Source organism: Triticum aestivum, chromosome 4D (assembly GCF_018294505.1).
Source record: "Triticum aestivum cultivar Chinese Spring chromosome 4D, IWGSC CS RefSeq v2.1, whole genome shotgun sequence".
NCBI classification, from domain to species: Eukaryota; Viridiplantae; Streptophyta; class Magnoliopsida; order Poales; family Poaceae; genus Triticum; species Triticum aestivum.
The window spans coordinates 374292307-374307660 of record NC_057805.1 but is presented as its reverse complement, the minus strand read 5'-3'; the positions used below and the strand labels follow the sequence as shown (position 1 = coordinate 374307660).

The 15354-nt window shown below is 45.7% G+C and overlaps 1 protein-coding gene across 1 annotated transcript; it reads left to right on the top strand.

The window, feature by feature from the left end:
- Positions 1-13009: 13009 nt before the first annotated feature.
- LOC123100064 (aldehyde oxidase GLOX-like) lies at positions 13010-15097 on the top strand. Its single transcript, XM_044522055.1, has one exon. The coding sequence runs from the start codon at positions 13262-13264 to the stop codon at positions 14960-14962; it is 1701 nt and encodes a 566-aa protein (XP_044377990.1). The 5' UTR covers positions 13010-13261; the 3' UTR covers positions 14963-15097.
- Positions 15098-15354: the final 257 nt, after the last annotated feature.

The window sequence follows — 15354 nt, the reverse complement described above, 5'->3', positions numbered from 1 at the left end:
TAAGGCCATATTTATCCCTAGGTGGTTTTGGTGATTGATGACAATGCTTTGGCGAACTAATCGTGTGCATTGACAATTTCAGTTATCTCATGTCTAGGCACAAGACGATTTGGTGCCCCTCGGAGCCTATCGAAGACGGCGTTTCTCTATGTTTCTTTTCGGTGGATTTGAGTCGTAGGAAAGCCGTACTACTAAGAGGGGGTCCGCTTTGGAAAGATTAGGGTGGAATCATCACGTACACATCTATTCCTTTGCACCACCTTTCCTTGCTTCTTTGGAGCACCGGTTGTTCCCCTTGTAGCTGCGAAGATGAAGGCATCGAAGTGATACTAGTCTGCGGCGTGCGGTAGCACTGCTCAAGGGAGCAGAGTACCACAGCTGACCACGGTAGTACCGCCCTGAGGTAGCGGTAGTACCGCATGTGCGGTAGTACCACACCTAGCATGCGGTAGTACAGTGGCCTCTGGCCCAGTACCGTGGCATGAGCGGTTGTAGGGGCGGAAGTAATATTTTACTTCCGCACCCTACGCGGTAGTACCGCTCCCTGTGAGTTGTAGTATCGTGCCGGATTTTTGCACTGACCAAAACTCAGCGGAAGTAGCAACGGATGTAATTTTATTAGTCTGCGCCTTCCTAGCCCAGGATGTGCTCCGCCTTGCGGTAGTACCGCTCCGGCGGTTCTACTGCTCGTTGCATTGTGCAACAGAGCCTCTCCTGACTCCTGCCGCGTGAGCGGTAGTACCGCAAGCCAGTGCGGTAGTACCATTTGGAGATGCGGTAGTACCGCATGTCGCGGGCTGAGTAGGTGGGTAACGGTTGGATTTGTCCTCTCACTATATAAGGGGGTCTTCTTCCCCAAGTTGACCACCTCTTCCCTCCCTAAGCTCCATTTTCGCCCGATCTCTCTCCCTAGCCAATCAAACTTGTTTATTTTCTAGGGATAAGTTGAGGAGGCCCCGATCTACACTTCCACAAAGAGAAATTTGATTCCCCCCACTAATCCCTTGTGGATCTTGTTACTCTTGGGTGTTTGAGCACCCTAGACGGTTGAGGTCACCGCGGAGCCATAGTCCATTGTGGTGAAGCTTCATGGTGTCGTTGGGAGCCTCCAATTAAGTTGTGGAGATTGCCCCAACCTTGTTTGTAAAGGTTCAGTCACCGCCTTCAAGGGCACCAATAGTGGAATCACGGCATCTCGCATTGTATGAGGGCATGAGGAGAATATGGTGGCCCTAGTGGCTTCTTGGGGAGCATTGTGCCTCCACACCGCTCCAACGGAGACGTACTTCCTCTCAAGGGAAGGAACTTTGGTAACACATCCTCGTATCCATCGGTTCCACTCTTGGTTATCTCTTACCTTTACTTGTGCTAGCTTATATTGTGTTGTATCCCTTGCTGGCTTGTGTGCTTGTTGTTGTTGCATCATATAGGTTGCTCACCTAGTTGCATATCTAGACAACCTACTTTGATGCAAAGTTTAAATTGGTAAAGAAAAGCTAAAAAATTGTTAGTTGCCTATTCACCCCCCCCTCTAGTCAACTATATCGATCCTTTCAAATGGCTTCAAGTGTTTCACCAGTTCTTTTGGCTTCTCGAAGAGAGCATTCTTAGGACCAAAATCCAAATGGGCCACATCCCCTTCTTCACCTATAGCACGGAACTTGGCAGGTAAGTAATACACCATATTAATATCCATACCTTCCCGAACCGGCGTAGATTCGTAATCCACCATTTCATCTTCATCTCCCAATGTGTATATTGGGCTTAAAGTTTCCTCAATTGAAGGGGATGTTTCAGGTGGTGTGGACGATGTAATAGGGGTCGCATCATCCTCTTTTGGTGGTGATGGTGTTGCTGCAGCTAATGTAGAAGCATCGGCGTTTTCTTTTTGTTTAGGCCTCCACACTTGTTTTGCGAGTGCCATGTGCCGAATTTCATTGAACAATTCGTCCCTTTGTTTCTCTTCTTTGTGTTCTACCTTCTCGTGGTTCCTCATCGTTGTAATCTCCTTTTCATCGTCTTAGTTAAACCGGGAGGACACCACTTAGGTTGAGTATATTTGGGATCCCTAGGTTTGGCCTTGCTTGTGCTCGCCTCATGATCATTAACCATGGAACCCTGCTGAACAATAACAATATCACCATTAGAAGTAGCCAGATTACCAACAATCGCCTTTTTGATCTCCTTTTGCTTGTTGCATTCTGAAATTTCCGCATTAGGTGACTTAATATGCCACACTTTTTTATTGGCCTTGCTTGGAGAAATTTTTGTTGACCGATTAGCACCATAGCTCAAACGGCCTTGTGAGGGATAATAAAGCCTCTCGCGAGCAGGCCTTCTAGGTGCTGCCTACCCCATATGAAAAGCATAAGGAGCCATTGGGGGTTGCCCCCATCCTCCACTGAAGTCTCTCATGTAATATGGCGCATACGGGGTTTGTGACATCCATGGTGTCGGTGTCCATGACCCATATGGCCTTGCATAGCGTCGAAACTCTTGCTTCGGAGGCAATCTTGAACGCTTTGAATGTGATGGCCGATTAGAGCTAGAACCGGCCGCTTGACTTGCATATTTGGATAGCAACATATCAATAGTTGGCTTGATTCGCTTGCGCTTAGCTTCACTCTTTTCCCACTTGCCAACTTCTGAATTCTTGGGCTTGATAAATTTAACATGAGTATCTTCTTGTACTTGTGGTTGCCCCTCGAGTGCAGGATTTTTTATGGTGATCTTCAATACTTCCTTACCATCGGGTTTCTTATCAAGCGCAATCTCTCTTCCCAAGACTTTGTCGCCCTCCTTGCCTTTCCTAGGTTCACCAATAACAACATTATCTTTATTAGCAGATTCGGCTATGCTAGGCCGAATTAACATTTTATTTCCATCCAAATCCATGGTGTTTATCGGGAAGGGCTGTTTATCAACTTGCATCTCAGCAAAATTCAATCGGTCGTCATTAAGGGCCGATTGTATCTGTCGTCGAAAAACATTGCAATTGTTAGTAGCATGAGAAAATGAATTATGGTACTTGCAATAAGCACGACGTTTTAGCTCCTCAAATGGCGGTATGGTGTGTGATATTCTAATCATCTTGTCTTGCAAGAGAGCATCAAATATTCTATCACACTTAGATATATCAAAAGTGAACTTCATCTCATCATCACAATTCTTGTGAATCGGCTTAAGAGCATTGCATGTATAGGGTTTGGAACCAAACAAACTCAGTGGTATAGACATCAACCCCATCGTCCAAATTATCATCATTGTATTCAACCATATGCATTCTAGGACGATCGGTTGTAGACCTATGAATCTCTTTACTTCGACTCTCTTGAGCCAAAGCTTTTTGTAAGACTTGGTTAATATTCAAAAACTCATAACTTTCTAGCCTCTGTTTAATGTGAGTTTTTAAACCATTAAAAACAAGATCCGCCAAGTCTCTCTTAGTTATCACCAGGCTATGGCATCGGTTTTTTATATCTCCAAATCTCTTGACATAATCGGTGATTCATCATGTTTTTACCTAACCGATGTAAGATGTGACAACTTAAGCTCATTATCGCCGCTATAAAAGTGATCATGAAACTTTTGCTCTAATTGCGACCATAAGAGAATTGAACCATGTGGTAAAGCAGCAAACCATGAAAATGCGGTGCCAGTTAAAGATAATGGAAATAAACGCACTTCCAATTCTTCTATGGAACCTGCTTCACCCAACTGCGCTAGATACTGACTAACATGCTCCCATGTTGTTTTCGTGCCCTCTCCAGTAAATTTGACAAAATCAGGAACCTTATAACCTTGAGGGTACAAAACTGCATCAAAGTGTTCGGGATAAGGCTTTTGGTACACACGACTCTTTACTTTTGGCTCGTTTCCGAAAGTTTCTAGAAACATCTTATGCAAATCCTCCCTTAATTTATCTAAAATTGTATCCGAGGTAGATGAAGATGTTTGTGGCAATGACATAGGAGTAACCTGGGTACTAGCTAGTGGTGCAACTTGCGGGATGGACGCCGAACCATAATTCGGTGGAAGACCAAACATGCTTGCGCCTATGGGTGGTGTGACGGTAATTTGGCGTTGACGCCGAATTGGGCACGCTCATAATAGGATTAGGATATGTAGGTGCAACCACAAGCTGGTTGGTTTGACTAGGGTAAAAAATTCAATGGCATACTATATTGTTGTTGCATAGGAGGTGTCGATGAAATAGGTAAAGTTGGACTAGGGCTTTCAGATAGACCAACAGTACCACTAGATGTCGGAGGCATATTTTTCCGAGCATTAGTATTTGCTACGAAGGAATTGTATGCCATCACATTATCCTTACTAACAAGACCTTCAATCACAGCCACTTGCTCTGGAGAAATTTTTTTACTCACAGTGATTACATCTTGTTTGTCAATGAGAGGAGAGAAATTGATGTTTCCAACCGGGGTGATGTTACCTTGACTGTCCTTCTTGAAGCTTGAAAGAAATGCCTCCAAATCCTGCTCCTCACGCTTCTTCTTGAGCGCCTCAAAAGCCTCTTCACGCTGCTTCTTGAGCGCTTCGTAGGCCTGGCGATGTTCATCCGATAGTTCATCAAGACCTAGCTTAATGATGTTATCGGCGCTAACTTCTGAGGGCTTGGGGAGATCCGACATGGTTGATGATGATTCTTGATCTTTATTCCCCAGCGGAGTCACCAAAAAGTGTGTTCGCAGACGAACACATCATCGTGTACCTCCAACGCCGAGGGTGATGCACCGCAGCTCACGTCAAAGGAGACCTGTCCGGAAGTGCGCTACGCAAGCAATCCGGCGGGTGCTTTTCAGGACCCGAAACCCCATGCGCCCGGGAGGGACCGCGTCTGGACGCACGACGGCTATGGGCTGCCCTAGGTTGGTTCGCCCGCCCCTAGAGCCTCGAGGATCGCTACCCTTCAACACGAAGAACGAACGAAAAACGGGAGAGAAAGAACCAGAGAGAGATGTAAAACTAGTGTAAAAAGTAGATGGGTTTTGCGATTGTGTGTTGCTCAATCGGCCATCACCCCTTAGGTACATAAGAGGTGGATGAAATTCCCTTACAAGAAAAGGACTCCAAATCACATCCAAATCACGTCCAAATCTTTCCAAAATCAACCGAACTCGGATTTAGTTAAGTCTGGAACATCAGTTCGGTTTTAGGTCCCACAGTCCACAAACGACCTCGGATGAGGATGAGCCCGAAAGCAAATTTGACCGCTTCGACGAGACGAACAACTTTTGTGTTGAACGTTTTTCGATTCGAGGCAATCTTCAGGGCCGAATCGCTCGCGCAAAACAGACTATTACACGCGCTACCTATCAGACAGCGTGTCTGATGGGGCGCGACACTTTTGCCTCGTGATAGGGCCGCACTCAGGTGACTGTAAATTTTACCTACAATCTCAGGTCTATACAATTTTTATATCAAAATCGACCGTTTCGACAAGACGAAGACAATTCATGTAGAATGTTTTCTCATTTGAGACGTCCCTTGAGGCGTAATTGGCCGAACAGTGCTCTGCATACAAAATCGCAGTATTTCGAACACAACTTCGGCCTTCGAGATGAGATTGGATGATGATGGCCCAAACTTCAAAGATGTTCATGTCGACAATACAGAACTTTTTCATGTAGATCACTTCTACATTTGAGACCATCTTAATTGCATTTCATTCCATGCCAAAATCTGATGTCAACAATTATATTTTTCATAGCTTTTCCTCCGTGAATGGGCCAGCCCGCTAGCTCCCCCTGCAAGCGCTGTTTGCGCCAACTGGCGCTTACAACACGGCCAATTCACGGTGCGCTTGGCTTATAACATGCTGGTTACGACAAGGAACAGGAGAGAAGCATGGTTAGAAGGATCGGCAGGAACATCAAATATGCGTGCAAACGAGGGTGCATGGAAAGCTCTGTGGAAGATGGAGGTCCCGTCCAAAGTACGCATGTTTCTATGGAGGCTGTCCAAGCAATCGTTGCCCACAAAGGATGTCAGAGCGCATCGAAATATGTCAACCTCGTGTACCTGCGGCTTCTGTGGTGCCCCGGATTCATGGCGGCACTCGCTGCTGGATTGTACAGTTTCAAGATGTACATGGGCTCTTGCTGATGAGGAACTGGGGATCAATTTGGCGGCAACAACAGAAGAACGGGCGAAGAGCTGGCTTTTCAGTCTTCTAGACACGCTACCCCACGACAAATTCATCCTTCTATCTGTAACTTTTTGGGCGATATGGACATCTAGAAGGAAGGCCATCCATGAGGCTATATTTCAGACCCCACATGCAATACATACTTCCATCACGCGTTTCATAGCTGACTTGGATGCAGTCTGGGCCCCCAAATATGTTCGTCACACAAGGGCAAGCACAAACTCAGTTGTTCAGAGACCAAAGGCGCCCCCGGCGAGTTTTGCCAAGATCCATGTGGATGCAGCAGTGAGGACATATAGAGGCGGGTCGGCTGTAGCCATATGCAGGGACAGCAATGGTGATTTTATGGGAAGTTCAGCCCTGGTGATTCTAGGTGAATGGGAGCCAGCCACACTCGAGGCGATTGCATGCTGGGAGGCTATTGCCCTAGCGGAAGACCTCAATACCCAACGCTTTGTGGTGGCGTCGGATTGCAAACAAGTAATTGGAGATATTACCAAAGGATATAAAGGCTCCTATGGATCGGTTATTAGTGAGATCAGGACTAGATCATCTCAGTTTCTTTGTAATTTTTCTTTTGAAAGTCGTCAGGTTAATTTTGAAGCTTATAAGTTAGCTAGATTTTTTTAGGGCTACAAGTTAGCTAGATTTTCGTTATCACTAGCTCAGGGGCGTCATGTGTGGCTTGACCAGCCACATGACCAAACTTGTATCCCACTATCTGTGGAGTTCGATTAAATAAAAGGCTTTTTCCCTAAAAAAAAAAAGAGCTCCCAGCTAGCTGATTGGAGGGATACTAACCGATGGCAATATGTGCCAACGTTATTGTGAGATGTAGGCTAGCCTCGCCTCAGGCGTTTGGGGCGCTCATTAGTGGATCGGACCATTAATCTGGTATTCAGAAGGTCCTATATACCGGTACGAACATGTCTTAGAAGTTCTATAGACCGGTACAAACAAGTCTTAGAATCTTCCGTGTGGGTTTTCCTTTTTCTGCTTTGTTTGTGCTTCTTAGCATTTTTTTCTCTTTTTTTCAGTATTCCCATTTTTCAATACATGTCTACTTTCTTACAATGTATATTTTTTTTGTATAATCATGGAATATTTTTATATACATGTAAATAAAATTCAGTATTTTTTTGAACATTTTTGATGAATACATGTTAAACATTTCTCAAATACACGTCCAATATTTTCCGAATGGTACGGGAATTTATGGAAACTATGCAAACATTTTTTACATTGGATAAAATTATTTTTATAAAAAATTACCAACATTTTTTTAAACTCGTCAAAAAATTTAAATTTCAGATTTTTCTAATGTAATAATTTTATTAAACATCGCTAATATTTTTATATTGTATTTTAATTATCTTTTTATTGCTCTAAAAAATTCAAAAGTCATGGAAAACTTTTTTGGCACTGCATGAACAATTGTGCAAGTGCGGTGTTAATGATTTTAAACTTTTAATTAAAGTGAATTTTGAAAATATAAACATTCATATATAGACTATTTCATAATTATAACAAAAGTAAAAAAACGCATCAGTATGTCGCGTTTACGAGTAGACTAGCCGAAACTTTTCCTCCTAGAACACTACTGGGCTGGGCCCACGGAAGAGCACTTCAGGCGAGCGACCGAGCAGCGACGCGATGCGCCAGCCCGGTTTTGCGTAGGCAGTGCACTACAACCGCAACCAGCCAGCCGGTTTTGGGAACCTGAAATGGTTTTTTGTTTCTTTTAACGGGTTTTCTGTTTCTTTTTTTTGTTTTTCTGTTTCTGTATCTGATTCTTTTTCTTCTTTTTTTGATATATGTACCCTTTTTCCTTTTTCTTTTTCAAGGTTATTTTCACTTTTCAAAAATAACTTCATGTTCGAAAATTGTTCTTAATTTTAAAATGTTCTTGCTTTTTAAAAACGTTTGAAATTACAAAAAATGGTCGTTTTAAAAAAATCATAAATTAAAGAAATGTTCGGAATTTTGAAAAAATGACGTGAATGCTTTTGTTTATATTTTTCACAACTTTTCAAAAAATGCTCGGGCTATAAAAAAATGTTGCCGTTTACAAAAATTGTTCGCAAATTGGAAAAATGTTCATGTTTTCATTTTTCCGGAGTTTAAAAACTGTCCCTGCTTCTTAAATTGCTCACAAGTTTCAAAAAATGCTCATGCTTTCAAAATTTGTTCAGGAGTTTCAAAATATGTTCGCGTCTCCACATTTTTGTTTGGAATTTGGAAAAATGTTGCCGTTTCAAGAACTCTTCATGATTTTCGAAAACAGTTCCTGTTTTTCAGAAATCTTATAGTTTATTTTAATTTGTTCAGAAATTTGGAATGTGTTTGCGTTTCGTAGAACATTCCGTTTTTTTAAGAAAACAATTGCTTTCAAAATTCCTAAAATAATTCGGATCTGCGTAGTGTATTGGTTATTTATTGTTGATGCTACCATATGCTCAGATACGATTGCTAGCTTAATTAACTGGTAGTAGCAGGTCGTGTATAGCACTTGATCCCGAGTTTCAATCCCCGCAACAGCGGTTTTTTCACCACAGTGCATGTTAGATTTTTTTGCACCACAGTGCGTGTTCGATGTCGATCTTGATCTTCATGGGCCGGCCCAGTAGTTGAGTCGCCTGTGCAAAACGGAGCTATTTGCCGGAAAGAGCAGTCTATAAGAGGTCCCAATGGGAGCAACTAGTTAACGAGCGCTTCTTCGGGAGCCTCGCAACGATCAACGCCACTTGGCGCGCTCTCAGCCATTCGCCACGTGTCGCGCTCTGGACGCTCCCTTTAAATTTTGTTTTTTTTAATTTTTCTGCACGAGTTTTCGGCTTTTTAAACGGTTTTTTTTCCGGGTTTTTTCAACGTTTTGGTTTTTCCCCGGTCTTCCTTAGCGTTTCGATCAAAAAAAATTTGAAAAAAAAATTTTGCGCAAAAAAACGCGTTTACTTTTTTTTCCTTTCATGAAAAGTCACGTTTTTTTTCGCGAGAGGCATGGTTGTGCTTTAGCGAGAGTCACGGCCGTGCCTTTCGGAAACGAAAAAAAACGCGTTTTCTGTTTTTTTCTTTCGCGAGAGTCACGGTTTTATTTTCGCGAGAGGCACGGTTGTGCTTTCGGAGAGTCACGGCCGTGCCTCTCGGAAAGGGAAAAACAAAACGTGTTTTCTGTTTTTTTTTCTTTCGCGAGAGTCACGGTTTTGCTTCCGCGAGAGGCACGGTTGTGCTTTTGCGAGAGTCACGGCCGTGCCTCTCGGAAAGGGAAAAAATACGCGTTTTCTGGGTTTTTTTTCTTTCGAGAGAGTCACGGTTTTTGCTTTTGCTAGAGGCATGGTTGTGCATTCGTGAGAGTCACGGGCGTGCCTCTTTCGGAAAGGGAAAAAAGACACGTTTTCTTTTTTTTTTCTTTCCACGAGAGTCACGGTTTTGCTTCCACGAGAGGCACGGTTGTGATTTCGCGAGAGGCACGAGCGTGCCTCTTTCGAAAAGGGAAAAAACCGTGCTCCCGGTTTGGTTTTTTCGTCCGGTTTTTTTCGTGAAAAAAAAGTTCGTCAAAACCTATCAACATGGGATCTAGTTTTGAAGATCTCGACGCGAGGAATCCAATGGTGAAAACGGTTTGAGATTTGGACGCACGGTTTAAGAGATAAAACGTTTTGAATAAACGAATCTACGAAAAAAGGAAAAACTCTCAGATTACGACAAGTGGCACACTGCATGTGCACCATTTGTCGTGACCTGAAAAGATGAAGTGTTCTTTGCAACGAATACTCCTTAATTAGTAATTTCGGGTCCCAATTCCTAAACAAGAGCGCCCCTAAGTCTCGTTTATTGTGTTTTTTTAGGCAATCTCGTATATTGTGTAAGGTAGGGCAGCCTCGCACGAAGGCCAGCGCAAAACTAGGCCGGCCCAGGTCAAGAGGCCACATGCCACAACCTCTTTTTTTCTTTTTTTCTTTTTCTATTTTGACTATTTTCTTTATATTTTTCAAACATTATAAATATATATTACCGAAACAATTACATAAAAAATTTGATAAATATTAATCAAAAAGTGTAACGCCCACACGTGTGGTGGTTAGTCAACTCACCCACACGCCTTCATCACCGTCCAGTAACTTCTGCACGAATCTTGGCACGAATTAGCTGATTTTGTATGCCACGTAGGACAACTCGTGTGTGTGGTGTGTGAGAGAGGTCGTCAACACATTCGTTTTACCACACGGAGGGGCCGGTGTGTGGGCGTTTAGCAGTTCGCCCACACACCAGTTTTCAGTCACGCACAAGGGCTGGTGTGTGGGCGTTTGCCATCTCGCCCACACGCCCGCCTCCTCTCCCACACTCAAGCTGCCAGTTGCCATGCGTTTTGCAGTGTACATGGCAACTGTCCTAGTGTGATTGCAAGCAGATGGCAGCTCTCTCTTTTTTTTACCCGAACATGTCAGTTGCCATATGTTTTGCATGGTACATGGCAAACTGCCCTAGCGTGCACGTAAGCAGATGGCAACTCTTTCTTTTTACATGGCAACTGCCCTAGCGTGCTTGTGAGCACATGGCAACTCTTTCTTTTACCCGAACATGTTTTTTGTCATGCCTTTTTTTTAGTGCTACATGGCAACTGCCTAGTGTTAGTATGGGGCAACTCCTAAAGTTTTGAAATCATGGCAACTGCAGTAGACCAGACCACACATGGCAACAGCTGTAGTTGTCCAAAAAATTGCAATCTGGAACTTTGACCTGAGATGGCAACTGCAGTTGAGAAAACATGGCAACTGTAGTTGTCCGACATGGCAACCGTAGTTCAGCGACATGGCAACTGCACTTAAACAAACATGGATGAGGGTCCGGCCCATGGCAACTGCGAGTGCGCGGTAAAGTGTCACGTGGGGCGTGCGGGACCACGAGGTACGAGGCCTGACGTACCGGGCATGTGGGCGTTATCTATTTCGCCCACACGCAGGCGTGTAAGAGAGACCGGGAGGGAAAAAAGAGGCGTGTGGGCGCTAGTTGTTTTGCAAACACACGGGCGTGTGGGCTGGTTCTCTTAGGCACCACACGGAACGTGTGGGCAGATCCCTTAACGCCCACACGTGTGGCAGTTATCGGCGTCCATATTAATAAAGCATTGAAAAATATTAAACGTCTATAGAAAAGATGTTTCTCATCAAACAAAAAATGTATACCATGTGTATGAAAAAAATTGATCATGTAGTTAGAAAATGATAATCAAGGAATTGAAAAAAGTTAAAGCTGTATAGAATTTTTTTGTCATGTATACAAAATATATGCAATGTGTATGGAAAAATGTTGACCATATGTTTAAAAATGTTAATCAAGTCTTGGAAAAATGTAAAATCTATGAAGAAATAATGTTTCTCATGTATAAGAAAAATGTAATCCAAAAATATACAATCAGTATGAAAAAATGGTAAATGTATATAAGAAAATGTTCTTGACAAAAAATGCACAACATACATTAGATAAAAGTAGTCATAAAAAATACACTTAAAAATGGTAAAAGTGTAAAAACAATCTTTCTGATGTATAAAAAAATGTACATTGTGTGTGAAAATATGTTTATTCCCATGAAATAAATTTCACCTTGTATTTGAATTTTTTAGCCATGTTATTCAAAAAAGTATTAAAAATTTTATTCAAAAATATATATCGTGTATTCAAAAAAAATAAAAACCGAGAAAGAAACAAAGAAAAGAAAGAAATCTGTTCGAAAACAAGAAAGAAACAAAAAAAATCTAAAGACAAATAAGAAATAAAAGAAAAAACTTGTGAAATTTAAAGAAACAGAAAGAAGTCACAATAAACGAAGAAACCAAGAAAGAAACAAAGAAAATCAACATATGAATTCAAACTATTAGAATACTTAGTGTGAGATAGATATATCAACAAGCCGCAGTCCATGATAGTAGCCCTCCATGATATTTATGTTGTATTTTATGTCTTTTGATGGTTACATCATCTAGTAGATTTTTAGAGTGCATGTAGCTTCATATTTCTTAAGTTATGTCGATTTGCAGTGCACGTGGCTTCGTATTTCATAAGTTGGTTTTTCGCCTCAAGTAACTTGAATTCTTGAATCAGCCACTGCGGCAAATGACCTACTACCATAAAACCTAGCTTCCCTTTCCCCTTTCCCCTGTGCTTGTAAGGAGTAGATCTTGTAAACTGAACCACCATAATCACAGACACTAGTGCCGCGCTAACAATATTTATATTGTATTTTATGTTTTTGATGGTTACATCATCTAGTTGTTGAGAATCTTGGACTGCTTTGGATCATTAGTAGATTTTTAGAATGCGCGTAGCTTTGTATTTCTTAAGTTATGTCAATTTTCAGAGTGCACGTGGCTTTGCATTTCGTAAGTTTGTTTTTCACCTCTGATAACTTGAATTCCTCTGCGGCAAATGACCATACTTTAACTGAAATTTTGCCCGAACAAGTTCCTATCCGTAAACTCTGTACAGAAAACATTGTACTTTTGCTAAGTAAAAACGAAGGGTTCATGGAGGAGAGACTGAGCAACACAATTAGCAGGTGGTAGCTGGTCAAATCATGAAAAGATGGTGATGGCTGATTGACTGCGCCGTTTATACCCAACGGGCCGCAAAATCAAAATATCATAAATAGCATGTTAATACAGGACCGAGCCCCAAAATCAATGTCAGAATCAAACCATGCATTCCTGGCAAAAATAATGAACGCGGCTCCTCGCTGAACGGAATCCGGAGCCTTAAGACGCCATCACCAACGAAGATCGTCAATACTGTACTGTAGAACCTTGCTATAGGTATGATAAATTCGTGTCGAACACTCCATACGATTAGAGACAGCCATACAGGATTCAGTTTGTGGGCCCTAGTACTTAGAGATGATTCCAGTCTGATCGTATTATTGTCCGACGAGAAGGCATCGTACGCACAGTAGTTTCGTGTACTGTATCGTTGGTCCGTGCATGCATATAAGGGCGGCCACTGTCACGAGCTCAGATCCATCCATACAGCCTTCGCTGCCCACGAACCAAACATTCGGATACAGTCAACCACCATACGGACAAGGCCTGATCGTCACGGGCGACCATGAAGCCTCCCGCATTGCCCATCCGCGGCCTCGTTCTTGTCCTGGCCCTCGCCTGCGCCGGCATTGCACCGGCGAGCGGCGGTGGCGGCGGGCGGTGGGACGTACTGCAGCGCAGCATCGGCGTGTCGGCGATGCACATGCAGCTCCTGCACAACGACCGCGTCATCATCTTCGACCGCACCGACTTCGGGCAGTCCAACCTCTCCCTCCCCGACGGCCGCTGCCGCCGCAACCCCAGGGAGCGCGTGCTCCCCGTCGACTGCACCGCGCACTCCGCCGAGTACGACGTCGCGTCCAACACCTTCCGCCCGCTCTTCGTCTTCACCGACACCTGGTGCTCCTCGGGCACCGTCGCGCCCGACGGCACCCTCGTCCAGACCGGCGGGTGGAACGACGGGTACCGCAACGTGCGCGCCATGCGCGCGTGCGACGGCGGCAGCTGCGACTGGAACGAGACGCAGGACGCGCTCGCCGCGAACCGGTGGTACGCCACCAACCAGATCCTCCCCGACGGCCGCGCCTTCATCGTCGGCGGCCGCAGGCAGTTCAACTACGAGTTCTTCCCCAAGGCCGATGCTTCCGACGCCTCGGCCATCGCATTGCCGTTCCTGGTTCAAACTAGGGACCCCGAGGAGAACAATCTGTATCCTTTCGTCCACCTGAACATCGACGGCAACCTTTTCATCTTTGCCAAGAACCGCGCCGTGCTTCTCGACTACAAGAAGAACAAGATCGTCCGGACGTACCCTGAGCTGGCCGGCGGCGACCCCAGGAACTACCCCAGCTCCGGCTCGTCGGTGCTGCTGCCCCTGAAGCCGTCGCCCACCGAGGCCGAGGTGCTGGTCTGCGGCGGCGCGCCCGCGGGCTCCTACAACTCGACCAAGGAGAAGACCTTCTTCCCGGCGCTTGTGACCTGCGGGCGGATCAAGATCACGGACGCTTCACCGGCGTGGGTGATCGAGAGAATGTCGTCGCCGCGAGTGATGGGGGACATGATCCTGCTGCCAAACGGCGCCGAGGTGGTGATCATCAACGGCGCCATGGACGGCACCGCCGGGTGGGAGGCCGCCAACACCCCGGCCTACGCGCCCGTCGTGTACCGGCCGGACCACGCGCCCGGGGACCGGTTCGAGGAGCAGAGCGCGACCGACATCGCGCGGCTGTACCACTCGTCGGCGATCCTCCTCCGCGACGGCCGGGTGCTGGTCGGCGGGAGCAACCCGCACATCTACTACAACTTCAGCAACGAGCAGTACCCGACAGAGCTCAGCCTGGAGGCCTTCTCGCCGGAGTACCTCGACAGCTCCAACGACGCCCTCCGTCCAAAGATCACCCACCCCTCGCCGGCCGACCCGGCGGTGAGCGTGAAGTACGGTGACTCCATGACCCTGCAGTTCGAGGTGCCAGCGGTCGCGCCGAGAAGGAGACCGCGCGGCGGGGGCGACGGCGACGGCGGTTCTCTCGGCCTCGTGTCGGTGACGATGGTGGCGCCGTCGTTCACGACGCACTCGTTCGGGATGAACCAGAGGCTGCTGTTCCTGGACGTGGCGGGGCCGACGGCGCTGCACGGCGCGGCGGGCGCGTACGAGGCGTCGGTGGTGATGCCGGCGACGGCCGTGCTGGCGCCGCCGGGGTACTACATGGTGTTCGTGGTGAACGGGCACATCCCCAGCGAGGGGCTGTGGGTCCACATAGAGTGACGGCGATGCATGGCGGCATCGGCATGCATCATGTATAGCACGACCCGATTGTTTTGTTCTCTTCTGTCTTCTCTCGTGTGGTTTTTGTCACCACGCACGAATGTGAGGTGATGCCGTGACTTTGTTCGTTGTTCAGTCCTACCGTGCGTGCTTGGCGACGCCCGATCGAGTCGGATTCATAGGACAGAGAGAGCGAAAGGCGAAGAATGTCTGAAAAAGGTGCTCGGCTCAGCTGAGACTGAGAGTGAGGCTAGATTCACGTGAACCGGCCGAGCCTCGCGGCACACGTGACGCACCCTAGACGAATCTGCTCCTGGGCCTGGCCTACGTGCATTTGGTGGATTCATGCTGCTGCGTCGAAGCGGTATGGCCGCTGTCGCGATCCAGCCGGT

Bases quoted from the DNA above. Each gene is read 5' to 3' on its own strand.
- LOC123100064 (XM_044522055.1), top strand. From the start codon at position 13,262: ATGAAGCCTCCCGCATTGCCCATCCGCGGCCTCGTTCTTGTCCTGGCC.